The sequence below is a fragment of the Furipterus horrens genome, unplaced genomic scaffold (genome assembly GCF_987537825.1).
Source record: "Furipterus horrens unplaced genomic scaffold, mFurHor1.1.pri manual_scaffold_1, whole genome shotgun sequence".
NCBI lineage: Eukaryota > Metazoa > Chordata > Mammalia > Chiroptera > Furipteridae > Furipterus > Furipterus horrens.
Window position 1 is genome coordinate 85,134,612 of NW_028327171.1, and position 26,667 is coordinate 85,161,278.

Consider the following 26,667-nt stretch of genomic DNA (forward strand, 5'->3'; position numbering starts at 1 on the left):
TACATTGCTTGTATCTATTTTTAAAATTTCTTTGAGATTTTAATAAGCATTATAGCTTTATTCTAAATGTTACCTTTCAATTTATACATTTTAAAATGCCCATTATCATCCTGGCTGGTGTGGCTCAGTTGTGGGTATTGTCCCACAAATTGAAAGGTTGCCTGTTGGATTTCTGGTCAGGGCACATGCCTAGGTTGCAGACCAGGCATCTGATTGGGGATGTGTGAGAGGCAGCTGATCTGTTTTCTCTTGGACATCTCTCTTTCACACCCATGTTTCTTTCCCTCTCTTTTTCCCTCTTGTCCCTTATCCCTAAAAAATACATAAATAAAATCTTTTAAAAAAATGCCTGTTGTCCCTCTTGTCTCAATCTTTTACTGTCTGATTTGTCTATTTTTAATGGTATCTTTGAACTCCAACCTATAGCCTATGACCCCTAGCTATTGTTCACCTAACATTCAGTAAACTATTATACATTTCTCTTTTTCACTCCCCTTTCCCCCATTTTTACTTGTCAGAATATAAATTAATAACATTATATGACATTTATTGATTTCACAGGTGTTGAACCATTTTTGCATCTTATTTTTCAACCCATCTCTTTAACTTTTCTTTTTTATTACTTTTTTATTGTATTTTTCCATTACCGTTTAGTCCCCTTATATACCTCTTCCCCACACCCCCACCACCACAATCACCACACTGTTTCCAGGTCCATGAGTCCTTTTCCCTTTTTGCTCAGTCCCTCCAACCTCTACCCAACACCACCCTTTAGTTGTCATCCTTCTCTGTATCTGAGTCTGTCTCTATTGTGCTTGTTAGTTCAGTTTGCTCATTAGATTCCACATATGAGTGAAGTTCTGTGGTATTTGTCTTTCTCTGACTGGCTTATTTCACTTAGTATAATGTTCTCCATGTACATCCATACTGTCACAAAGGGTAAAATTTTCTTTGTTTTTACGGCCAGATTGTATTCCATTGTGTAATTGTCTCATAGTTGTTTTATCTACTCATCTACTAATGGACACTTGGGCTGCTTCATATCTTGGTGACTGTAAATACCACTGCAATGAACATAGGGGTGCTTATATTCTATCAAATTAATGTATTGAGTTTCTTTGGATAAATTCCCAGAAGTGAAATTGTTATGTCAAAAAGCAGTTCCATTTTTAATTTTTTGAAGTATCTCCATACTGCTTTCCACAGTGGCTGCACCAGTCTTCATTTCTCCACATCCTCACCAGCACTTGTTGTTTGTTGATTTATTGATAATAGCCAATTCCAGCAGTTTGAGATGATAGTTCATTGTGGTTTTAATTTGCATTTTTCTGACGATTAGTGATGTTGAACATTTTTTCATATCTGTTTGCCATCTCTATGTTCTCTTTGGAAACGTGTCTATTCAGGTCGTTTGCCCGTTTTTTAATTGGATTGTTGTTGGTTTTGTTTTGTTTTTTGGTATTGAGTTTCATAAGTTCTTTATCAATTTTGGATATTAACCCCTTATCAGATGTATTGACGAATAAGTTCTCCCATCTGTGGGTTTTCTTTTTTATTTTCTTGATATTTTCCTTTGGGTGCAAAAACTTTTTACTTTGATGTAGTCCTATTTGTTAATTTTTTGTTATCAGATGTACCTGGGGAGGTACATTTGATAAAATATGGCTACAAGTTATGTCTGAAATTTTACAACCTATGTTTCTTCTAGTATTTTTATGGTTTCAGGTCTAAGATCTAAGTCTTTAATCCATTTTGAATTTGTTCTTGTGTGTGGTATAAGAAGGTGGTCTAGTTTTATTCTTCTACATGTATCTGTCTAATTTTCCCAACTGTTTATTGAATAGACTGTCATTAGCCCATTCTATGGGCTTGCTTCCTGTGTCAAATATTAATTGACTATAAAGCTGTGGGTTTATTTCTGGCACTCTGTTCTGTTCCGTTGATCTATGTGTCTGTTTTTATGCCAGTGCCATGCTGTTTTGATTACTATGGCTTTAAAGGATAGTTTGGTATTATGTAGCATAATTCCTCCGACTTAGTTCTTCTTTCTCAGAATCACTGTTGCTATTTGGGGCTTTTTTTGTTTTCATGTAAATTTTTGAAATATTGTTTCTTGTTCTTTGAAATACATCATTGGAATCTTGATAGGAATTGCATTGAATCTATGGATTGCTTTGGGTAGTACGGACATTTTAATGATGTCGATTCTTTCTATCCATGAACATGGTATGTGCTTTCTCTTATTTGTATCTACTTCGGTTTCTCTCTTCAGTGTCTTATAATTTTCTGAGTAAAAGTCTTTTACATCCTTGGTTAGGTTTATTCCTAGCTATTTTATTCTTTTTGTTGCAATTGTGAATGGGATTGTTTTCTTAGTTTCCCTTTCTGTTCATAATGCAACTGATTTCTGGATATTAATTTTGTATCCTGATACTTTGCTGAATTCATTTGTCAGTTCTAGTAGTTTCTTGGTGGAATCTTTGGGATTCCTATATACAGTACCATGTAATCTGCAAATAATAACAGTTTTTCTCTTCTTTTCCAATTTGAATGCCTCTTATTACTTTTTCTTGTCTGATTGCTGTGCCTAGGACTTCCAATACTATGTTGAATAAGAGAGGTGAAAGTTGACATCCCTTCCTTGTTCTCAATCTTAAGGGGAACATTTGTAGTTTTTGCCCGTTGAGTGTGATGCTGGCAATGATTTGTCATATATGGCCTTTATTATGTGTAGGTATGTTCCCTGTAATCCCACTTTCCTGCGAATTTTGATCATAAATGGATTCTGGGTTTTATCAAATGCTTTTTCTGCATCTATTGATATGATCATGTGATTTTTATCCTTCATTATGTTTGCTAAAATTTACTCCTAATTTTGTTAGGAGTGTTTTTATTACTGTTTCAATTTCACTAGTTGAAATCTGACTATTCAGATTCTCTGATTCTTCCTGGTTTAGTTTTGCAAGATTTTATGTTTCTATAACTGATCCATTTCTTCCAGGTTTTTCAGTTTGTTTGCACATAGTTGTTCATAATATTTTCTTACATTCCTTTGTGTTTCTTTGGTGTCAGTTATTATTTTCTCTTTCATTTTGGTTTTATTTATTTGGGTTCCCTCTTTTCTTGATGAATCTGGTTAAAGGTTTGTCAGTCTTGTTGTTTCAAAGAGCCAACTCTTAGATTCATTGATCATTCATATAATTTTTTAAGACTATTTTGTTTCTTTCTGCTTTGATCTTTATTATTTCCTTCCTTTTACTCTGGGCTTTGTTTGTTATTCTTTTTCAAGTTCTTTCAAGTGTAAAGTTAGATGGTTTATTTGAGCTTTCTCTTGTTTTTTGAGATAGGCTTCTGATGCTGTGAATTTCCCTTATAGGATTGCTTTCCCAGTGACCCACAGATTTTGGATTGTTGTATTCTGATTTCCATTTGTTTCAAGATACCTTTTAATTTCTTCCTTGATCTCATTGTTGACCCATTCATTGTTTAATAACATATTATTTAGCTTCCATGTCTTTGTATTATTTTCAGTGTATTTCTTGTGATTGATTTCTAGTTTCATAGCATTAGGGTCAGAGAAGATGTCTGATATAATTTACAATCTTCTTAAATTTATTGAGGCTTGTTTTGTGTCCTAGCAGTGGTCTATCCTAGAAAATATCCATGTACACTTGAAAAGTATGTATATTCTGCAGCTTTGAAGTGAAGTACTCTAAAAATATCAATTAAATCCATTTGATCTAGTATGTCATTTAAGGCCACTATCTCCTTGTTTTTCTTTCTGGAAGATCTATTCATTGAAGTCATTGGAGTGTTAAAATCCCCTACTATGGCTGTATTTCTGTTGATCTGTGCCTTTATGTCCGTCAAGATTTGCTTTACATATTTAGGAGCTCTAATTGTTTACTTTTGTTGGATTGTTCATTATTATGTGGTGTTGTTGCTCTCTTACTATGGCCTTAGTTTTAAAGTCTGTTTTGTTGGATATAAGTATTACTACCCCAGCTTTTCTTTTCCTTTTTATTTGCATGAATTTTTTTTTCCATCCCTTTTTAGTCTGTGTGTATCTTTCAATCTGAGGTGGGTCTCTTAGAGGCAACATTATATATGAGTCTTATTTTCTTACCCATTTAGCTACCCTGTGCTTTTGGTTAGAGCATTCAAGCCATTTACATTTAAGATGATTATTGATAGATATGTATTTAGTGCCAGTTTATTGTTAGACTATTTCCCTCTGAATTTTTTTTCTTTCTTTCTCTTTTTCTTCTTCTTAAAGCAGGCCCTTTAACATTTGTTGCAGTACTGGTTTGGTGTTAATAAACTCCTTTAGCTTTTCCTTGTATGTAAAATGCCTTATTTCTCCTTCAATTTTAAATGACAGCTTTTCTGAGCAAGGTAGACTTGGTTGTAGGTCCTTGCTTTTCATCACCTTGAGTATTTGATGCCACTCACTTCGGTCTTGAAATGTGGCTTTTGAGAAATCAGATGACAGTCCTAATTGGAGCTCTTGTATGTAACTACTTGCACTTCTCTTGGGGCTTTTGGGATTCTCTCCTTGTCTTTAGGCCTTGCCATTTTAATTATGTGTCTTGGTGTAGGCCTCTTTGGGTCCAAATTGTTTGGAACTCTGAGCTTCCTGGACTTGTGTGTCTTTTGCATTCACCAGATTTGGGAAGGTTTTGGTCATTATTTCTAAATAAGTTCTCACTCCCTTGCCTGCACTCTTCTCCTTCTGGTATTCCCATGATGCAGATGTTGTTACATTTCATGTTGTCCTAAAAGTTTCTTAAGCTCTCCTAATTTTTTAAAATTCTTTTTCCTTTTTGCTGCTCTGCTTGGGTGTTTTTTTCTATTTGTCTTCCAAATCACTGATTCGATCCTCTGCTTCATCTGACCTACTGTTTATTCCTTCCAGTGTAATATTTATTTCAGATATTGCATTCATTATTTCTGACTGGTCCTTTTTTATGGTTTCTGGGTCATTTTTCATGTTGATGACTATCCTTGTAATCATTTCTCTAAACTCTATTTGATAAATTGCTTCCATTTCATCTAGTTCTTCTGGAGAATTCTCTTGTTCTTTCATCTGGGGCTTGTTTCTTAGTCTTTCCATTTTGCTGCCTCTTTGTGTTTGTTTCTACTTATTAGGTAGATCTTCAAGACTCTGGTGAATGCCTAATTCAGTCCCTTCCTGTGACTGGCCGTGGGCAACCTGTTTAGAGCTATCAGTGATCCAAAGCATGTGGCACCCTCTACTGGGCCTGTTTGTGTGTAGAAAGAACCAAGCTGTGCACCAATGCTGGCTTTTATCAGCACCAGGCCCAGGGAAAGGTCAGCTAAAGTCACAGAGATCCCAGAAATCAAACTCTGCCTGCAGGCTTTCTGTAGGGTTAATTAATCAGTGAATGTCTTCCAGCTGCACTCCTCAACAGCAGAGCTTAAGCACGATAGCATGGGGCAGAGTAATTCTTGCGGGTGGGGCTGTTACTCTACGGCAGGCTGATGGCACTTGGAGGGGAGTTCTCTGCCTGAGAAAGATAGCTTCTGCAGTATGGGGAATGACTCAGTACAGGGATCCTGGTGTCTGTTCCTTCAGCTCTCTCCCCAGAGCCATCAGCCTCAGATTCTCCTCAAGCGTCTCTAGTCCACTCTGCGCTTCCTCTGCTGGAGCCAAGGGTAAGTGGGCACAAATGAAATTCTTGTGTGTTGTCCCTTTAAGAGGCTCTCTGAGTCTCCAGCTTTCTCTTTCTGGGGGACAGAAACCCTGCTGCTTTTCACAACCAGATGTTATTTGTGTTCCTTTCCCAGTTCTAGTGCTGTAGGCTGGGGAGCCCAGCTTGGGGTTTAGAGCCCACACTTCTCAGGGGGAACCCCCTGGCCACTGAAATATCCCTCTGGAACTTCAGCTGCTGCCCGTGGAAGCCCAGCCAGCCCTCTTCACCTCCTCTGCACTCTGTCCCAGTCATGTTGTGGTAAAGTGGTTTCTTCTGTCTGTCCATGGTTATAAGGCCTCTCTCCAGCTAGTGGTCAGTTGGTTTTTCAGGATGATTTTTCTATAATTTAGTTGTAATTCCAGTTTCATACTGGGAGAAGGTTAGTGTAGCTTCTGTTTATTCTTCTGCCATCTTTAATCCATCTCTAACTCTACAATGAAACATGTTAAATGCTCACTGTCGGTCTTGCTGCTTAAGTTCCCCCGTCAAACCTTGAGTGGATGAAGTTCATTTTTGAATAGATCGATTCCATAAGAATGTCTTATGAGTGCAAAATCTCTTGTGTGTTTTAAATAGTTTATTTTAAATTTTTTTATGATTTTGAGAGACAGCTTCATTATATATGTCCTTGATTCACACCTTCCTATTTGTAAGCTCTTATAGGAATTATGAGATGCCTTTGACATCTCCGAAGTGGTGAAAAGTTTATTTTTCCAGAAAAGCTTTGAAGAAATTTCCTGGTGTATTATATATGTATCACCTGTGATGCTTGGCAACACATCTGGTTTGGCTGAAGACTACACATTATTGTGACTCATTGTTTTTACAGTACTAGTTGGTATGAGAAGCTCTACCAGCTATCCTAAAAGAAGTTATCACCTTAATAAGAGCCAGGGAGGGCCTTGAGTCACTATCTTTGCAAAAAATTTTATTAAGAAATAGAAACAATATGAAACCCTCTTCTATCCGGAAGTTTACTGGTTTTCCAGAAGATGCATCTTTAAGCTCTCAAAATAGAATTTCACAAGAAAGAAGGAAAACCCACTCAGAAAAAATTAATATGGATGATTGGTATTACCTTGAATATTTTGGTTCACATGAGTGCTGTAAAATTTTCTGTCAGGGCCCTTTGTTCAGTAAAAATCTGTGTGTTCTTTTGTCCACACTGCCATTTTGAAAGAGGAATTGGAGGACGCAACTATGCTTATTATCAAAGAAATGCAGTGTTTATAAACTAAGTATGTTCCCTCCCTGTCTTTTGGATTAGTAACACATTTGGCATGGGTGCTGTGAAATCAGTACCTTTTTATCTTGATGATGTATTTGTTGGTATAGCTCACTTGGATAGCTGTCTCCAAGTATATGTTAAGATCCCTACTAAGGAAATACTTCAGGAAGAACAGAAGAGGTTGTGCTAGGAAGATATTTATTATACTATTATTCACTATACGAAAAACTGGAAGCAGTCTGAAGTTTCTATTAGTATGGAAATTGTTAAGAAAATTAAGGTCTGTCTACCATATACCAGTTTTTGGCTATCACTAACTGTCTGCTGTGAGCATTCTACTACCTGTCTTTTGGTGAGCCAAAGTTCACATTTGTGCATATGTTCCTTTAGTAGATATGGCCAAATGCTTTTGTATTTGTACCAGTTTATACCCACCACTAGTGTATATGAGAGTTTCAGTTATTCCTCTCCACATTTTTCCATTTTAACCATTTTGGGGTGTGTGTGTGTGTGCTGATACCACATTGTAGCTTTGCCTTGCATTTCGTATGTTAGTTATTCACTTGAATGTCTTGTTAAAAGTATTTTAAGTTTTTTATGCATCTTCTTCTCTTAGGTGATTTTTTTTCTTATTTGTAGGAGTTATTTATATATTCTGGATATGGGTTCTTTTTAGATATATTTATTTACAAATATCCTCTCCCTCTTTATGACATTCCTTTTTACTCCACTATTGGTATCTTGATAAACAGACATTATTTTTAACTTAATGTTTTTCACATTTGTTTTTTATGGTTAGTACTTTTTGTTTTCTTCTAAAATCTTTGCCCATTCCTACTCCATGAAGATGTTCTCTAAAAACTATTGTTTCCCTCTACACATATTATCCAATCCATCCAGAATTGATTTTTGTGTATGATGTGTAAAATGTCAATGTACATTCTCATGTGGACCTTGTTCATTTTAAAATGTGCAAATACCAGATCTGTCATTTATTCATGAAAAATTACTGAAGTAGCTACCTTCCCAGAAATCAAAATGGACAATGACTTTAACATGTTGTAGAAATACATACTTTTAAAGTATTCACTATCTTTTAGAAGGAAAGGCAAGTCCGGTCTTAGTGATATTGCTAAATTTCTTTTAAACATAGGAAATATGTGATTGTTACTTGTCTTTTTAAATATATAACCAAATAGTCTTAATTGTTTAAAAGGATTTTTAAACCCACTTATTGTTCTCTGCAGGTGAGTCTTTATTGAAGTACTAAAGCTAATGCTAAATCTAGTCAAAAACAACAAGTTATTGTTAGTCACAGCATAAGAGAAATCAGTATGCAAAGAAATCTTAGTCATTCAGAAAGAGAATTAAAAAGCCACTTGAGGTCAGGGGGGCTAAATGTTACAACTCCAACTCTCTCTTGCCCACCAAACACAGGCAGTGATCCTTGAAGCCCAGCTTTTTAAGAAAACTGTACTGATGGATGTTATTTAATGACAGCATCTTCTCTAAACATTTTCTTGGCATAATGATGGCCTCTTCTATACTCTAAAGGCTTCAACTGTGTGCCCTGTCCCACAACACTGAGCTTTCTGTGGGCAGTGCTGTAAACTATCCAGTTTCATCACTGAATCCCTAGCATATACTTAGTCCAGTGACTGGGTATTGAGGGGCTTGATAATATGTGATCAAAGAATGAATTCCTTTGAGAATTCCACATTCTGTTTTTGAAATTAAAGCTGCTTTAATTTCATAGGCTGCAAAAAACTGCCCCTAAATCTGTAAATTAATTGTGATGTTCTCTAAGCAAGCTACATTTCCATCTATTGGAAGTAGATAGGGTTGATGTGCTTTTACTCTAACAAATAGCTTCCCACCCGACACTTTATATTTCTAACTTGCAACTTCCTAATAGGAGCATTGTTCCATGGTACACCTGCCAGTGGTTAAATGATCTTTCATTTCATTGAGAACATAACATGTTTTGTGTTTCATGACATTATTAACTCCATGTGGTAGTATCTTTGAAATTAAATACTTTTCTTCATTTTGAATACAGAATATTTTCATTGAATACCTTTAAGAATTTATATGTTGCTTTTCATTAACCATCAAAAGTACTTTTGATGTGGACATAGGAAAGAGGCATGGTAACCTTAAGATCTCTAGGATCGCACTGGCTGGTGTGGCTCAGTGGACTGAGCACTGGCCTGTGAACCAAAGGGTTGCCAGTTCGATTCTCAGTCAGGGCACATGTCTGGGTTGCAGGCCAGGTCTCCAGTTGAGGGAGCATGAGAGACAACCACACATTGATACTTCTCTCCCTCTCTTCCTCCCTCCCTTCCCCTCTCTCCAAAAATAAATAAATAAAATATTTTTTAAAAAAATTTCTGCGCTCTATATAAGTGGATAAAACTCACTACCAACAGGGACTAGACACATAAAATAAATGGCTGGAGTGGACTAGGTGTAACAACAGCATTGCCATAATGATAAATCATAACTAAGCTTAAGGATTAAGGACATTAGGGAGTGCTGGGGGCTGTGGCAAACTGGAATGTGACTTTCTTGAGTGAGGACAGCCATTACTTAATTACAACTATTTAGAAAACTGGTCCAGGTTTTGTTTCATTTTTTTTCCCCTGTGATTTTCTAAGAGAAGTCAGAAATTCAGAATTGATATGAAGTTCCAGAGTTTTAAAAATTTGGTAATTAATTCAGACATTTTTGAAATAGTGCCTGGCCCAAAACTACTGGCCAAGAGGCCAAGTAAAATAAATCTGCCTCCTAATTTAGACCCTGAGCCATAGATTCCAGTTTGTGCACTATACTTCTTTCGGATTTGATTATGCAAAAGCAGTGTATTCTTACTATACACAAAAGTAAATTTCTGGTGGTATTACTTTTTAGTTATTGTATAACATTACTACAGACTTAGCAGCTTGAAACAATTAGTATCTCAGTTTCTGAAACTCAGAAATCTGGGCATGGCATGACTGCTCAAGGTCTTGCCTGGCTGAAATCAGGGTATCAACTGGGGATAAAGATTCTCTTCCAAGCTCACTGGTTGTTGGCAGAATTCACATTCTTGTAGTTGAAAAACTGGGGTCCTCATTTTTCTGCTACTTGTCAGCCAGGGACTGCTTTCAGTTCCTAGAGGTCACCTGGAGAGATAGGTCATGGCTCCTTCTGTTTCTAAAAGATTGTATCATTCTTCCAAATGTATTACCACCTCCCATGCCAGTTTATCCTATGAACAGCAAAATGCTGGCTAGGTTGTTTGTATGTTTTAGCTATTAAGAATAATGCTGCTGTGAAATATGATGTACAACTCTGTATGGACATATGTTTGCACTTTTGGGGGGTATATGGCTAGGAGTAGAATTGCTGGGTCATATGGTAAGTTTTTGTTTAAATTTCTGAAAAACTGCGTGACTGTTCTCAAAAGCAACCGCACCATTTTACAATCCTATGAGCAGTATATGAGTGTTCTGATTTTTCAACCTCCTTGTCAACACCTGTTATCTGTCTTTTTGATTCTAGCCATCCTAGTGGATGTGAAGTGGTAGCTCATTATGGATTTGATTTGCGTTTTGATGGATAATTTTTTTTTTTTGGTGTTGCACATTTCATGGATTTGAACAAATATGTAATTACATGTATCCATCATTATAGTATCAGGAGCATTTTCACTGCCCTAAAGTCCTCTGTGCTCTTGCCTGTTCTTCCTAGCTTCATAGTTTGCCTTTCCAGGAATCAACCAATCTGTACCCTTTCCAGATTGCCTTCTTTCACTCAGTAATATGCATTTCAAATTCCTTCTTGTCTTTTCATGGCTTGATAGCTCTTTTATTTTTAGTGCTGATAATACTTCATTGTCTGGATGTATCAGTTTATTCATTCACCTACAAAAGGACATCTTGGTTGCTTCCAAGTTTTGGCATTTATAAATAAAGCTGTTAATAAACATATGCTTGCAGGTTTTTGTGTGGACATAAGTTTTCAGCTACTTTGGGTAAATACCCAGGAGTGCGATTGCTGGATTTTTAGTAAGACTGTTTATTTTTCTTAAGAAATCCCCAAACTATCTTCCAAATGGATGTACCATTTTACTTTCTCACAAACAATGAATGAGTTTTCTGATAATGTACATGTTTGTCAGCATTTGGTGGTGTGAGTGTTCTGGATTTTGGTAGTTCAAATAGGTGTGTAGTGATACATCATTGTTTTAATTTGCATTTCTGTGATGACATGTGAGGTGGAGGTAGAGCATCTTTTCATATGCTTATTTGCCATCTTTATATCTTCTTTGATGAAGTCTATTAAGATCTTTGGCCTATTTTTATACCAGGTTGTTTTTATGTTGAATTTTAAGAGTTCTTTGTACAGTTTGGATAAGAGTCCTTTATCAGATGTTCTTTATCAGATGTGTCTTTTGAAAATATTCTTCCCCAGAAGTCCAGCTTATCAATTCTTTCTTTCATGGATCATGCCTTTAGTGTTGTATCTAAAATGCCATAATCATACCCAAGGTCATCCAGATTTTCTCCTATGTTACCTTCTAGCTTTATAGTTTTGCATTTTACCTTTAAGCCTATGATCCATTTTTGAGTTAATTTTCGTGAAGGATGTAAGGTCTGTGTCTAGATTTTTTCTTTTTCTTTTTTTTTTTTTTGCATGAGGATGTCTAATTGTTACACCATTTGTTGAAAAGACTACCTGTGCTCCATTGTATTACCTTTGCTCTCTTGTGCTTTCAGTTAACTATATTTATGTGGATCTATTTCTGAGCTGTCTATTCTGTTCTATTGATCTATTTGTCATCTCTTTCACCAATACCACACTGCCCAGATTACTGTAGCTTTATGTAGTAAGTATTGAAGATAGTGTCAGTCCTCCAACTTTATTCTTCTTCAGTATTTTGTTGGCTATTCTGGGTCTTTTGTCTCTCCATATAAACTTTAATTTAATCAGTATACATAAAATATCTTCCAGAGGTTTTGACTTGGATTTCATGAATCTACATATCAAGTTGGGAAGAACTGACATCTTGATATTTAGTCTTCCTGTACATGAACATGGAACATCTCTCCATTTATTTATTCCTTTGATTTTGTTCTTCAGAGTTTTATAAATCTCCTCATATAGATCTTATGCATATTTTGTTAGATTTATACCTAAATATATTCATTTGGGAGGATCTAATGTAAGTAGTATTGTGTTTTAAATTTTAAATTTGACTTGTTCATTTTTTTTATATAGAAAAGCAGTTGAGTTTTTCATACTTAACTTGTATTCTTCAACCTTGGTATAATTACTTATTAGTAACAGGAGCTTTTTTGTCAATTCTTTTGGATTTTCTACATAGACCATTATGTTATCTGTGAACAAAGAGAGTTGTATATCTTCCTTCCCGATCTGTGTACCCCCCATTTGTCTTATTGTGGTAGCTAATACTTCCAGTGTGATGTTAAAAGAATGATGAGAGCAGACTTCTTGCTTTGTTCCTGATCTTACTGGGAAAGCTTTAAATTTCTCACTGTTAAATATGATGTTAGCTGTAGTTCCATTGTAAATATTCTGTATCACATTGAGGAAGCTTCCCTTTATTCTTAATTTACTGAGAGTTTTTATCATGAATGAGTGTTGGTTTTGTCAAATACTTTTTATGCATCTATTGATTTGATCATTATTTTTCTATCATAGCCAGTCGATATGATGGGTTGCATTAATTGATTTTCAGATGATGAACCAACCTGCATATGTGAGATGAATCTCACCTGATTGTGGTATATGATTGTTTTTATGCATTGTTGGACTTGATTTGCTAATATTTCATTAAGGCTTTTTGCATCTATTTTCATGAGAAATATTCGTCTGTGCTTTTCTTGTAATGTCTTTGGTTTTGGTCTTAGGGTGATGCTGTTCTCATAGGAAGTATTCCCACTGCTTCTGTCCTCTGAAAGAGATGGTAGAAAATTAGTATAATTTCTTCCTTAAATGTTTGGTAGAATTCACCAGAGAATCCATTTGTGCCTGGTGTTTTTTCTTTTGAAGTATTAATTGTTGATTTAATTTCTTAGATATAGGCCTATTTAGATTGTCTTTTTGTTTGTTTGTTAGAGTTTTGGCAAATTGTGTCTTTGAAGGGATGTGTCCATGTTATCTGGGTTATTGTATTTGTGGACATAGAGTTCTTCATAGTATTTCTTTATGATCCTTTGAAATGTCCATGGAATCTGTAATGATGTGTCTCCACTTTCATATCTGATATTAGTGATTTGTGTTCTCTCTTTTTCTTATTTAGCCTTACTAAAAGGCTTATCAATTTTCTTTTCAAATAACCTGCTTTTGGTTTTATTAAATTTTTTCTACTGATTTTATATTCTCAATTTTATTGATTTCTGTTCTAATTTGTTTTCTTCTACTTTGTATTTAATTTTGCTTTTCTTTTTCTAGTTTCCTAAGGACTAATAATTTTTAAACATTTTTATTTTCCTGGACACATGGATTACTTTAGACTATAATCTTGTGTTTCAAGGGTATTATAGTGATTAAGATAATGTTTGTAATTTTCTACAGGTATTCACAAACTATTTTTGAAATACCTCTCATTTATTCGTGAGAAACTCAATAGATAGATAGTTTGAGTGACTTTGAGAGCCATCAGCAGAACCTATAATTGTTGGCAATTAAATGCTTTATTTTGATTTAGGAGTACTTCTGAATGACCAAACTGTGGTAATAGTATTAAAGAATTAACAACTATGTGAGGTGGGAGACCCTCAAAAAATCAGAATAGTCTTCTGGTAGGTGGGCCCCTTGTAGTACAGGCTTTCCCCGCTAGGAGAGTGTTCTAGGAACCCATCTGTATCAGTGTACCAGCTCGCGTTGTTGTGAGAGGCTGCATTCAGCTTCAGTGAATTTATTTTTGAAGACTTTGAGTGCATTTGCCCATTTCATGATGAGTGATTTATGAGTGGAACTGCCCATACTGCACTGAGTGTTCAGCAATTTTTGACCAAGAAATGGCATGACACCTGTGTCCCACTTGCCCTGAGCGACACTTTTTTGCTTCCCTAAAAGAGAAAAGTGAAGAGGTGAAGCAAAGAACAGCAGAAGCACCTAACATCAAAATCGACGAGTTCAAAAAGTGTTTTGAGCAGTAGAGAGAACTTCTCAATGGGTATATTGCATCAATTGGAGACTACTTTGAAAGTGACTGAAGTTTAAACATGTAAAGAATAAATATACAACTTCCAGGCAAGATGGAGGCCTAGACTGAAATGCTCTGTCTCCCTCCACAACTAAGAAGGACTACAACTACTGCAAAACCAGAAATAACCAGAAGTTCCAGAAAATACAACTACATGGAAGTCCAACATATGAAGTTATAAACAAGTGGTGCTCATCTGGATGGGTAGGAGGGGTGAAGCTGGAGTGGAGAGGTCAAGTTGTGCTGGTGGCGGCAGCAGCAGCAAAGGCAGTGTATCAGCGGTAAGCACAGGCACCCGTATTAAAGGGGAGGCGAAAAGCACCTGGCAAGCACCTCTGGCTGCAGACCAAACTCGTCAGCTCTCGATTCCGAGGCCGGGGAAGGCAGACCCCCATTGCCTCAGACTGTGAGGCCCAGAAGGCATGGGGACCGAGGAGGAGGCTCCTGGTCTCTCAACAGCGAATGAATGGCAGGAGTCCATCTTAGACCCCCGCCCCCACACAAAGCACCACAGTGTGGTGAGAAGGGTTGCCCAGTACTGACGAGTGCACAGGCCTTTGCCCACTATAGCGTAGGAGGTGTGACAGCCCCGCCCAGGAAGGAAAGGTAAAACAAAAACTGTCAGGATGGCAGGGGTAATGATAGAGATCCCAATCATGCAGCTGACCAGAAAGCAAATACATGAATTAACAGACAAACAGATAATCTTCCTGAGGTTCAGTTCAGAGCTATAGTTATAAGACAGCTTACAGAAATAACAGCAGGACTTAATCAAGACGGGGAAGGAATGAAGGCTAGTCCTGCTGAAATGAACAAAAACACATATGAAACTAGTGGTGAGGGAAGGAAAACCAGGGATCAAATCAACAAATTGGAACACAGGGAAGGAACAAACAGTCAACCAGTGCAGAAAGAGGAAACAAAAAGTGAGGAAAATGAGGACAAGTTCACAACCTCTGGGACAACTATAAGAAAGTGAACATTCGAATTATAGGGTTGCCAGAAGGTGAAGAAGAACTAGAAATTGAAAAATTATGTGAAAAAATAATGAAGCAGAACTTCCCTCACTTGCAGAAGGAAATAGCTTACAGGTCCAGGAAGCACAGAGAGTTCCAAAAAGACTGGACCCAGGGAGAACCACCCAAGACACATTATAATCAAAATGTCAAAAATTAAAGATAAAGAGAGAGTCTTGGGAGCAGCGGGAGGGACGAGGAGAATTATGTACAAAGGGGTCCCAGTTAGTCTATCAGCTGATTTCTCAAAGGAGACTCTGCAGGCAAAGAAGGGACTGGCAAGAAATATTCAAAGTAATGAAAATCAAAAACCTACAACCACGATTACTCTATCCAGCGAATAGAAGGGCAGAGAAAGTGTTTCCAGGACAAAGTAAAACTGAAGGAGTTCATTAGATCCATACCACTGTTATGTGAGGTGTTAAAGGGACTGGTTTAGAAGAAGGAGGATCAAAACTATGAACATTAAAATGAAAACCGTATCACGACAACCAACAACAGAAGCTAGAGAATTGAAACAAAAGCAAAGTAAGTAGGCAATGAGATTGGGAAAAAAGTTATAGGTATGGAGAACATTTTGTGGGGAGGTCAGCAGGGAGGGGGAAGGGGAGAAAGGGAGGGAGATGATGCAGGAATTAAGAAGCATAGTAGGAGGGAGTGGAGTAGACAGGAAGATGTTGAGAAGAACTATATGCACAAGCAATGGGCATGGACTAAGGGGAGCGGGACAACTGGAAGGAGGGGAGCAGAGGGAAAAGAAATTGGGACAACTGTAACAGCATAATCAATAAAACATTTAAAAAAAGAATATACATTTTTTAAATAAGTAAGTTCTGGGTTTTTGGAATCCCCCTCTCGTATTGCCCAGATTAGGAAAGCTTTTTCTTTTTCCTTTCCCAGCGTATTTTGCCAAGTGCATACATTATTTGTATAATGAGTAAAACCTGTGATCAAAGGAGTGACAAATGAGGAGAGGGAGAGTCATCTTGACTATGAATAGCAGGTGAAGGCAGGTGTTTATCTTGCTTATTTTTAACTCATTTAAGCACCTTCAAGGTCCTCTGTGGTACTTTTCTTTTTTTCTTCTTCTGTTTTTGAAATTATGATTATCCATTCGTTAGCACTGCCTTTTTAAAAAATGTTTTGTTTCTACCACAGATTGAATTTACTTACATTTTGGAGGACAAGATAACCCCAAATAAACAAAAGGTGAAACTTACATTCTAATAAGAAATACTTTTATGGTTCTGTCCATATTAAAAGGGTTAGAAAATTTCTTTTAAAACATTGTTTCATTTTAATAATACATTTTATAGACATCTTTATATGGCATGATAGGTATCCTTTAAATATGATCTTTTCCCTTTTTATGTAAAAAGAACAGAAAAGTCAGTATTTGTACTGAGCACCTTAGTCAGCCTTGCACACACACACACATACATGCATACATCTTTACATGGCAAAGGACAGCTTGTATTGGTGAGCCCAGGTGAAACTATTGTTCAGTTTACAAAAGTTAATCTTGCATAAAGATGCTAAACGTAATTTGCCTTGCCATTACCTATTCCCATCTGTCTCCAGAGAATCTGCAACAGCATGTTGCTTGTTGTGAATCATTGCTTTCACGACACCTTCAGGCACCATTTTTAGGTAGGCTTGTTACAGGTGCTGAGAAGTGGATCCTTTACCATAATGTTAAACGCCACCTATCATGGATCAGTCGCGGAGGAAGAAGAGTTCAACAACCAAGAGTAGGACTTCAAGAAGATCATGTTGAGCTTATGGTGGGATATGGAAAGAATTGTCCATTACAAACTCTTAGACAACAATCAAACAATTACTGCTAATCTTTACTGTGAACAACTTTGTAATTTGAAAGCAGCTTTGAACCAAAAGCGACCCTCCTTAGTCAACAGAAAGGGTGTCATCTTCCATTATAATAATGCTTGTCCTCACACAGCTCAACTCAACAAAAAATTTTTGAAATAGCTTGGTTGGGAAATATTGCTTCATCCTCCATATTCTCCTGACTTTGCTCCTTTTGATTATCACTTGTTTCAGGGACTACAGAACCATATTGATGGTCTTAGGTTGACATCAAGAGAAGAGGTTGAAAATGAGTGGGATTTATATTTTGCTTCAAAACCTAAAGAACTTTACAAGCATGGCATTTATAAGCTAGTTGACAGATGGAATGAGGTTCTAGAAAGCAAAGGAGGTTATGTTAATAAATAAATATTTTCATAATCATGGGCTTTTTCATTTTTAAAATAGACCTCAAAATCGGACGTTATTTTTGCACCAACTTATATTTTAAAATACATTCCCTATTTAGAAATAGAAGGTGGGATTTTCATTGGTTGGTTTGTGCAGTTGCTGTTTCTAAAGAAAGAACAGATGAGCAAGACATATTTTATATTGAAAACCATAGCACATAAGACAAGTGTATGTGTTTACCTTAATGTTTGGTATTTATTTATTCATTAAATGCTAAATAAATTGAGTATTTTTTTAATTTCAATATAAATGATTACCTAAAGGAATTGACCACAAGTTCAACAATGCCTGGAAGAAAAATTGGGAAGGTTCATAAAAGGTTTGAGAGGTGCCCTAAGAATAGGAACCTAGGTGCACCCTATGGGGAGCATGTTAAGAATGTTACTGATTGTCAGTTTATTTGTGGGCCCCCCACCTGCTTGAAATGCATTAATTAAAAAAAAATTTTCTTGTTAGTACTTTAAAGAGTATACAACATCAGAGAAGGAAAACTCTGACTCCAAAAAACCTCCGCTGCCTTGCGGCATACCTCTTCAGGGGAAGGCTAGGGGAGTAAACCCCGACAGAAAATCCGGAGCCGGAGTCCCTAAGGCGGTTTGACGTTGTAGTCAACACCGGCAACTCCTGCGGCGCACCTGAAGCCAAGCTGTATTGACTCCGTCTTTCCCTTGGACCCTTCAGCTGTGAAGAGAGGGGGGGTCTGCTGCATGGGCAACAGCAGACCCTCCATATCACCCTGCCCAGGCTCTGTAGCTTCAGCTTCACTGGAGAGGACACTCCAGCATCATCGCAAGATGTCGATTCAACACGGGAGGAGACAGATACCGTGTCACTCCCGAGTCGGACTGCACAGCCATTCTCGGCGGTGCAGATAGACTCTTAAGAAGCTACACCATCGTCTCTCGAGGCTCTGTAGCTTCAGCTTCACTGGAGAGGACACTCCAGCGTCATCGCAAGATGTCGATTCAACACGGGAGGAGACAGATACCGTGTCACTCCCGAGTCGGACTGCACAACCATTCTCGGCGGTGCAGATAGACTCTTAAGAAGCTACACCATCGTCTCTCGAGATGGACGGCTGCCGACAACGACGATACAACTGTATTTCACAAGAAATTGAATCTTCAAAAGATCAGTGATGCTTGTGCTGGCTTTTTTTTTTTAATCATTTGAATAGTTATTACTTGGCTTTTTTTTTTTTTTTCCTCCAGAGCAATGTGATTTTTGATCACTAAACATTCTAGTTATCATTTTATACTGTTTAATACGCTATATGGTACATTATTCTTATCCTGTTATCTACATTGACTTCATGGGAATCACAACAAACATCTGCTTTTCTTTTATTTTTAGGCAAATACTGTGGTCTGGGGTTGCAGATGAACCAGTCAGTTGAATCGAAAAGCAATGAAATTACAGTGCTGTTCATGAGTGGAATCCATGTTTCTGGACGAGGATTTTTGGCTTCATACTCAGTTATAGATAAACAAGGTAATTTTCACTTTATACTATGGCTCCTGTATTTTATAGTTTCTAAAAACGAAAATGAAATGTTTCCTTGAGTACCTGTTACCTAAGTTTGGGATAGAGGAGAAAGACTGAACAGTTAATAACATGTCCGTAAATCTGACAAATAAAATTAGATCAGTTTTAGGTTCTAAAAATTAAAATATATTAACTTTTATATATGTAAGTCCATATACTTCCTTTTCCTTAGTAGAGGAAATACTCAGTTTTTTACTCCTTATAATATTAGAACACAAACAATAATAACTTTTAAATGTAGTATATAAATTTAAAGCTGTATTATCTACATTTTACCATTTCATAGTACTGTTTTAAAGACAATATACCATTTTTCTCAAAGAATAGAGTTTCATACCACTAGGAGTACACTAATTGGTACCTGAGACACTGTAAAATAAACATAAGATATTTTCCAAATTTTTAATGTTTAGAATCTGAAGGATTTATCTGATTCTCTGAGATAAAAGGCAAGACTTGAATGAAATCTCTCGTGTGTTTTGTCTGCCTGACATATATTCATACCCCTCAGCTATTAAGGGTACTGTGGTGAGAAAACTTAAGAAATGTTGCTAGTCCAAGGATTTATCAAAACAGTTGTTTAAATTATTTCAGTATTCAATAATTTATCTAAGTTTACCATTTAAAATTTTATAAATGAGGGCATTGTCAAGAACCTCCCAGGTGGGAAAATGTTAGGCACTGGTAATGACTGAGGAAAATGCAAACTGTTTCTTCTGAGCTGTGATAGGTTTGAAATAAATACTCTGTATTTCATTAAAAGTTTTGTTTAGAATGTGATAGAGAAGAGAGCTGTTCTTTTGTGAAGAGGAGTCTGCTTCCCTTAGTTTTTAAGCTATGGAACAGGTATGAAGGCTAATCTCAGAGACTGAGAAAGAGAACTCATTGGATGGAATAATAGAAAAGAGTTAGAAAATTTTGCTAATGAACAATTAATATTTTTTGCAGAACCAGGAAAACTAAGTTAATGTAGTATTGTAGAAGGGCGACTAGACAGCCCTGGAATTAAAACCAATTGACCTCAAGCTAGTTATTTTGTGAACCTCATCTGCAAATGGATTATTTGTGAGGAATAAATCTAATAAAACATGTATAGTGTCTGTAGGCACAAAACAAATGTCAGTTTCCCCCTTTCACCACTACACACAAACAACATACTCATTTTCCCCATCCCTCTATCATCAAAACAGTAAGGTAAAAAAGAATGATATGATGATAGATTTTCATCCTTTCAGTTTTATTTCCTGAAAGTCTTCGATTGATAGGTGAGAGGATAGAAAATAAACATTTAGTTTATTCCTTATTCTTAAGTTCATTGGTTTTAACATCAAGTTAAATTATTCATTTTGCTTTATATTTTCCCTCTTATTTTTTGAGTTGAAGATTTTTGGAAAATAAGTATTTTCTCTTTAAAAAAAGAAAAGTTCTTACATTGGATATTTAAATTATGGAGCTTTTTGATCCATTGGTGTTCTGCATTAAAGTTTTTTAAGAATTGACAGTAATTTCAGATAACAGAATCAGTATGGTGTGAACTTATACACATTAATGCCAAATCCAAATAGCTATGACATTATTTTATATGAATCTTGTCTTCTATAGTTTTTTGAAAAATTTCCACCATAATCTGTAAGTTTTTTAGAGTAACACTTTCAAAACTTAAAATCATCTTGGGAAATCCTCATTTCACAGATTTCTCTTGAGGTTTTTGTTTGTTTGTTTGTTTGTTTGTTTTTTGCATATTCTTGTTCCATCCAATGAGCATTTATTTTATTTGAAGTTAAATAAATTGGCTAAATTCAAGAGAATATGGGTTGAATTTCTTACTACTTCTTTGATGGCCTTTTAATCACAATTTATTATAATGACTCATTCATTTGAAGGCTGGTTGGCTTTGGTTGAGAGCTTCAGTTTATTTCCATCCAGGAAATTTAGCTGCCACACTGAATTCCATGAATATTTTCAAGGAACATCGCTATAGGTCCCCAGCTTAGCAACCTACTTGAAGGCTTAGAGTATTTGAGAATGACGATTGTAAAAAATGTTGCTTCAACAGCTTCTTCATTTTTTAAACCATCACAAAGACTTGTTAATGTAATAAGTTGTGTGATAGGGTTTTGATTTTGTGTGAAATAGGCTAATTTTTATTTTTTATGCAAGAGCCCGTTGCAAAATTCTATTCCCTTTAATGCCTTGTTTCCTGCTATATGATTGGCACCGAGAAAATCTCAGTAAATAATACAGACACAATAATAACGTCATGGGCTTTACAATACAGAGTTGGAGAAAAGATATCAAACACATGGTTACTTAATTATAATTATGCTAAAATGAACAACTAAGTCCAGTAAGTACAATGAAGGATGCATTCAACAGATAGGACACCAGAGGGGAGTGTGGAGTGGAAAGATTATAGAGAGCAAAACTCTCCCGAGGAAGTGAGTGCATGGTGAGTGGGTCACATTATTCATGACTTGGTAGAAAATGTAGGGATTGAAACTTGACTGGATTTATGTCTTTTATAACTTTCATGGTTCTATTTTTCTCTGTTATTTTTAATGATCTTTGAGCAGTAGTTTCTAGTATTTTCTGTTACCAGTTATTTTTAAAATTTTCACCTATGAACCTCATTTTGAAAGATTGTCTCTACCAGTGAAAGGAAAAGCATTCCCTTTTCCCGATTGGGTAGCAGGCAGGGACATACAAATATTAATCAATACTTTTCAGTAATTATGAGAGGACTGGGATTACTCCTTGGAGTTAATATAATTCCATCATATTCCAACTCTCCAAAATTGAACTTTTTACCTGGAAACTGAAGATAGTGTGTACCTTAAAGATAGTGTGGGCATTATATTAATAACCACTATTTAGCAGTCCTATAGGGTGAAAAATTCCTAAGTTACTGCTGTTCTTACTGAGAGGCAGAATAACCAACCTGTTACTCAGAGGTCCTGACTCAGTAACTCAGATAATTTAATCTAGTGTACTAATAAATGCTACTGACATTCCATTCTAAAACATAAACTAAGAACACAGCATTTACCAATGACCTTGAAAACTAAAATAGATTTTATAGGTGACTGACTTAAATTTTTAGTTTCCACTCTGTTTGACACTGGCCATTTTCTAGGAAAAGCTCAACATTTCTAGAATCATTTAGGGCAAAGATTATTTAAGTTATTTTGTTTTGAGAATGTAGTTCAGAGGACATATCTGCATTTGCATTGGAAGTTTCAAGTCCTTCAAGGCAGGCAGTTTCCGTTACGTGCCATAAATTGGGTGGAGTGTCTGTGCACAATTGAAAAGTAATGTTCTGGCATTTCTTTTGTGGAACATAAAGTCATAACGTAGCATTGCTTTAGATTTCACCAATCCAGAATTTTGTAATGGTCATTCTGAAGTTTGCCTTTTTTTGTGTGAGGAAAACCATAAATAATTTTAAATTTCATGTGAAATAACATGATCCAGTGTAGATGTTAATGTACTTCCTAATGGGAAATCATAAATACTTGTTCATTCATTGCCTGATGACACCTTAGAATCTGAGGAGAGTGCTTAAAACTTGTGAACAACAAGCCTTAACAAATTCAAGAAAACTGAAATCATATTAAGCATCTTCTTGGATCACAATGGCTTGAAACTAGAAACCAACCTCAAGGAAAAAAATCAAAAATATTCAAATTCATGGAGACTGAATAACATGCTATTAATATTGAGTGAGTTGAAAAAGAGATCAAGGAAGAAGTCAAAAGGTATGTGGAAACAAATGAGAATTAACACAAAACAGCCCAAAACCTATGGGACACAGCAAAGTCAGTGCTGAGAGGTAAGTTCCTAGCAATACAGGCCTACCAGAAAAGGATAGAAGAATCTAAAATAAAAATCTAACTCTACAGCTACAAGAACTAGAGGAACAACAACAAACAGAGTCCAGAGCGAGTAGAAGGAAGGAAGTAAATCATCAAGATCAGAGCAGAATTAAATGACATACAGACTAAAAGAACAATAGAGAGGGTCAATTGAAAAGATAAACAGAATCGACAAGCCTTTAACCAGACTCATAAAGAAGAAGAGAGAGAGAACCCAGATAAAATTAGAAATAAGAGAGGAAAAATTACAACCAATACCACAGAAATACAAAGGACTATAGGAAATTACTATGAATAACTATGAGACAAGAAATGGGACAACCTAGGTCAAATGGACAAATTTCTAGAAATATATAATCTTCCAAAACTGAATCAAAAAGAAGCAGAAAGCCTGAATAGACTGATAACAACTAGGAAATTGAAGCAGTAATAAAATTTAAAAAAAACTACTGGCACACAAAAGCCCTGGACCGGATGGCTTCACAAGTGAAAATTACCAAACATTTAGGGAAGAACTAACTCCTATCCTTCTCGTGCTATTCCATAAAATCCAAGAAGAGGGAAGACTCTCAAACTCTTGTTATGAGGCCAATATTATCCTAATTTCAAAACCAGGTAAAGACACAAGAGAGAAAGAACACTACAGGCCAATATCTCTTATGAATATGGATGCTAAAATCCTCAACAAAATATTGGCAAACCATATCCAGCAATACATTAAAAATATCATACACCATTATCAAGTGTGATTTCATTCCAGGGATGCAAGGATGGTATAATATTTGCAAATCAATAAACATAATTCACCACATAAACAAAATGAAAGACAAAAACCACATGATCATATCAATAGATGCCGAAAAAGCATTTGATAAAGTACACCACCCATTTATGATAAAAAACACTTAGCAAAGTGGGAATAGTGGGAGCATACCTCATCATAAATAAGGCTATATACGAGAAACCTACAGCCAACATCATACTCTAACAGGAAAAAAATGAAAGCTTCCCCACTAAGATCAGGAGCAAGACAAGGGTGTCTGCTTTCACCACTTTTATTCAACATAGTATTGGCAGTCCTAGCCACAGCAATCAGACAAGAAAAAGACATAAAAGGCATCTAAATTGGAAAGGAGGAAGTAAAACTGTCATTATTTGCAGATGTCATGATAGTGTACATAGAATAGAAGACTCTACAGTCTCCACCGAAAAAAAAACTATTTGATCTAATAAGTGAATTTAGCAAAATAGCAGGATACAAAGTCAATATTTAGAAATCAATGGCATTCTTGCACACCAACAATGAAATATCAGAAATGAAGGGGAAAATCCCATTTACTTTAGCAACAAGAAAAATAAAGTACCTTGGAATAAACTCAACCAAGGAGGTAAAAGACCTGTACTGAGAAAACTATAGAACACTGAAGAAAGAATTTAAGGGAGATAGAAGTAAGTGGAAGCACATACCATGTTCATGGATTGGAAAACTTAACATCATTGAAATGTCCATACTACTCAAAGCAATCTATAGATTCAACACAATTCCTATTAAAATGCCAATGATATATTTCACAGATAGAACAAATATTTCAAGGTTTTATATGGAACCCAAATCAACCCCAAATAGCCTCAGCAATCTGGAGAATGAAAAACAAAGTAGGAGGGATCACAGTACCTAATATCAAACTATATTACAAGGCCACTGTAATCAAGACAGTCTGGTACTGGCATAAGAACAGACATATAGATCAATGGAACAGAATAGAGAGCCCAGAAATAAACCCAGGTCTATATCTGACAGAGGGGGAAGGAGCATAAAATGGAATAAAAATAGCCTCTTCAATAAATGGCATTGGGATAACTGAATTTTGGTACATGCAAATAAATGAAACTAGACCACCAATTTGCACTGTACAGCAGAATAAACTCAAAATGGATAAAAGACAAACATAAGCTGTGACACCATAAAAGTCCTAGAGGAAAACGTAGGCAGGAAAATTTCATATATCCCACGCAATAGTAGTTTTGCCGATATATCTTCTAGGGCAAGAGAAATAAAGGAAAGAATAAACAAATAAGGACTACATCAAATTAAAAAGCTTCTGCATGGCTAAACAAACTGTCATCGAGATGAAAAGAGAACCAGCCATATGGGAAAATGTATTTGCCAATGTTACCTTGCACAAGGGTTTGATCTCCAAAATATATAAAGAACTCATACAACTCAGCACCAGGAAGACAAACAGTCCAATTAAAAAATGGACAAAGGACCTGAAGACACTTCTCCAAGGAGGATGTACAGATGACAGACATATGAAAAGATGCTCAACAACAATAGCATCAGAAAGGTGCAAATTAAAACCACAATAAGATTCTGTCTCATACCAGTTAGAATGGCCATCATTAATAAATCCACAAACAAGTGCTGGTGAGGATGCAGAGAAAAGGGATCCCTAGTGCACTGCTGGTGGGAATGCAGACTGGTATAGCCACTGTGGAAAACAGTATGGAATTTCCTCAAAAAGCTAAAAATGGAGCTGCCTTTTGACACAGCCTTTCCACTGCTGGGGTTACACCCAAAGAATCCTGAAACATCAATGCAGAAGAACCTATGCACCCCTATGTTCATAGCAGCGTTATTTACAATAGCCAGGTGCTTGAAGCAGCCTTAGTGCCCATCAGTAAATGAGTGGATAAAAAAACTGTGGTATATTTACATAATGGAATATTATGCAGCAGAAACAAAGAAGGAACTCCTACCTTTCACCACAGCTTGGATGGAACTGGAAAGTATTATGCTAAGTGAAATAAGCCAGGCAGTGAAAGACAGATACCATATGATCTTAACTATAAGTGGAACCTAATGAACAAAACAGAACAAAACATGAGAAGAATAGAACCAGAGATATGGAAACAAAGAACAGACTGACAGTGACCAGAGGGGAGGCAGAGGTGGATAAGGGCGAAAAGAAGGGGAAGGCTTTAGTCAAGAAACAAGTATAAAGGAGACATGGACAACAGGGTGGGGACTGACTATGGGAGTAGGGGATGGGTGGGACAGGGGAGAGCAATGGGGGAAAATTGGGAAAACTCTAATGGAACAACAATAAAAAAATAAAAAGACAAGTAAAGACTTGTGAACTGCTGGGCCTGGGGAATAGTTCCATTTGACAGTGTTATTGTTGCTATATGTTAGGTTATTTTTAAAGTAACACCAATAGTGTAACAATTTTCTTATTGCTACATTCTGTAACCACATTTTTTTTGCAAATATTTTCCATCTTATATCAGATTATATCAACTTACAAATGAAACATACGGCAAAATAGAAAATTTCTTTCTAATAGAGACCAGATTTCTGTAACTGGTTTATTTTTTTCCTTCATGGAATGTTTTTGGTTTTAAAAATAGAGCATGAATTCCTTACATTGTTTGCCGTCTTAATTGTACAATAATTTTATAGAATCCTTTCTGTTATGAGTACTACACTTTGCTAATTTTCCAGTTTTAGTTTTCTGTTGTCCTCCTAATTTTTATGTTGAATCTGGCAAACAGTGTAAAGCTTTTAAGCTAATAAGATTTTATTAATGTATTCTCAGTTTTCATACACATCTTTAAATTTATCTTTATTTATACAAAAATGAGTATTATGGTTTTGTATGCATATTATAGTACATATGTAGAAAAATATCTGTATTTTGGTGTCAGTTTGTACAACAAAGGTGGTGATGAGCACAGTGTTAACAATTTTGCAGAGGAAGCATTTATAAACAGAATCTGTTAAGACGCTGTTAAAGCA

General features: G+C 36.0%; 1 protein-coding gene across 1 annotated transcript in view; it reads left to right on the forward strand.

Annotated features, from left to right (window-relative positions):
* The window catches only part of DCBLD2 (discoidin, CUB and LCCL domain containing 2), a 106,611-nt gene that overhangs the window by 37,528 nt on the left and 42,416 nt on the right, over window positions 1–26,667 (forward strand). Inside the window, exon 3 of the mRNA XM_090276100.1 lies at window positions 18,805–18,942. Within this exon, the coding sequence (XP_090132226.1) occupies window positions 18,805–18,942 (138 nt within the window). The remainder of the gene's footprint in view (window positions 1–18,804; window positions 18,943–26,667) is intronic.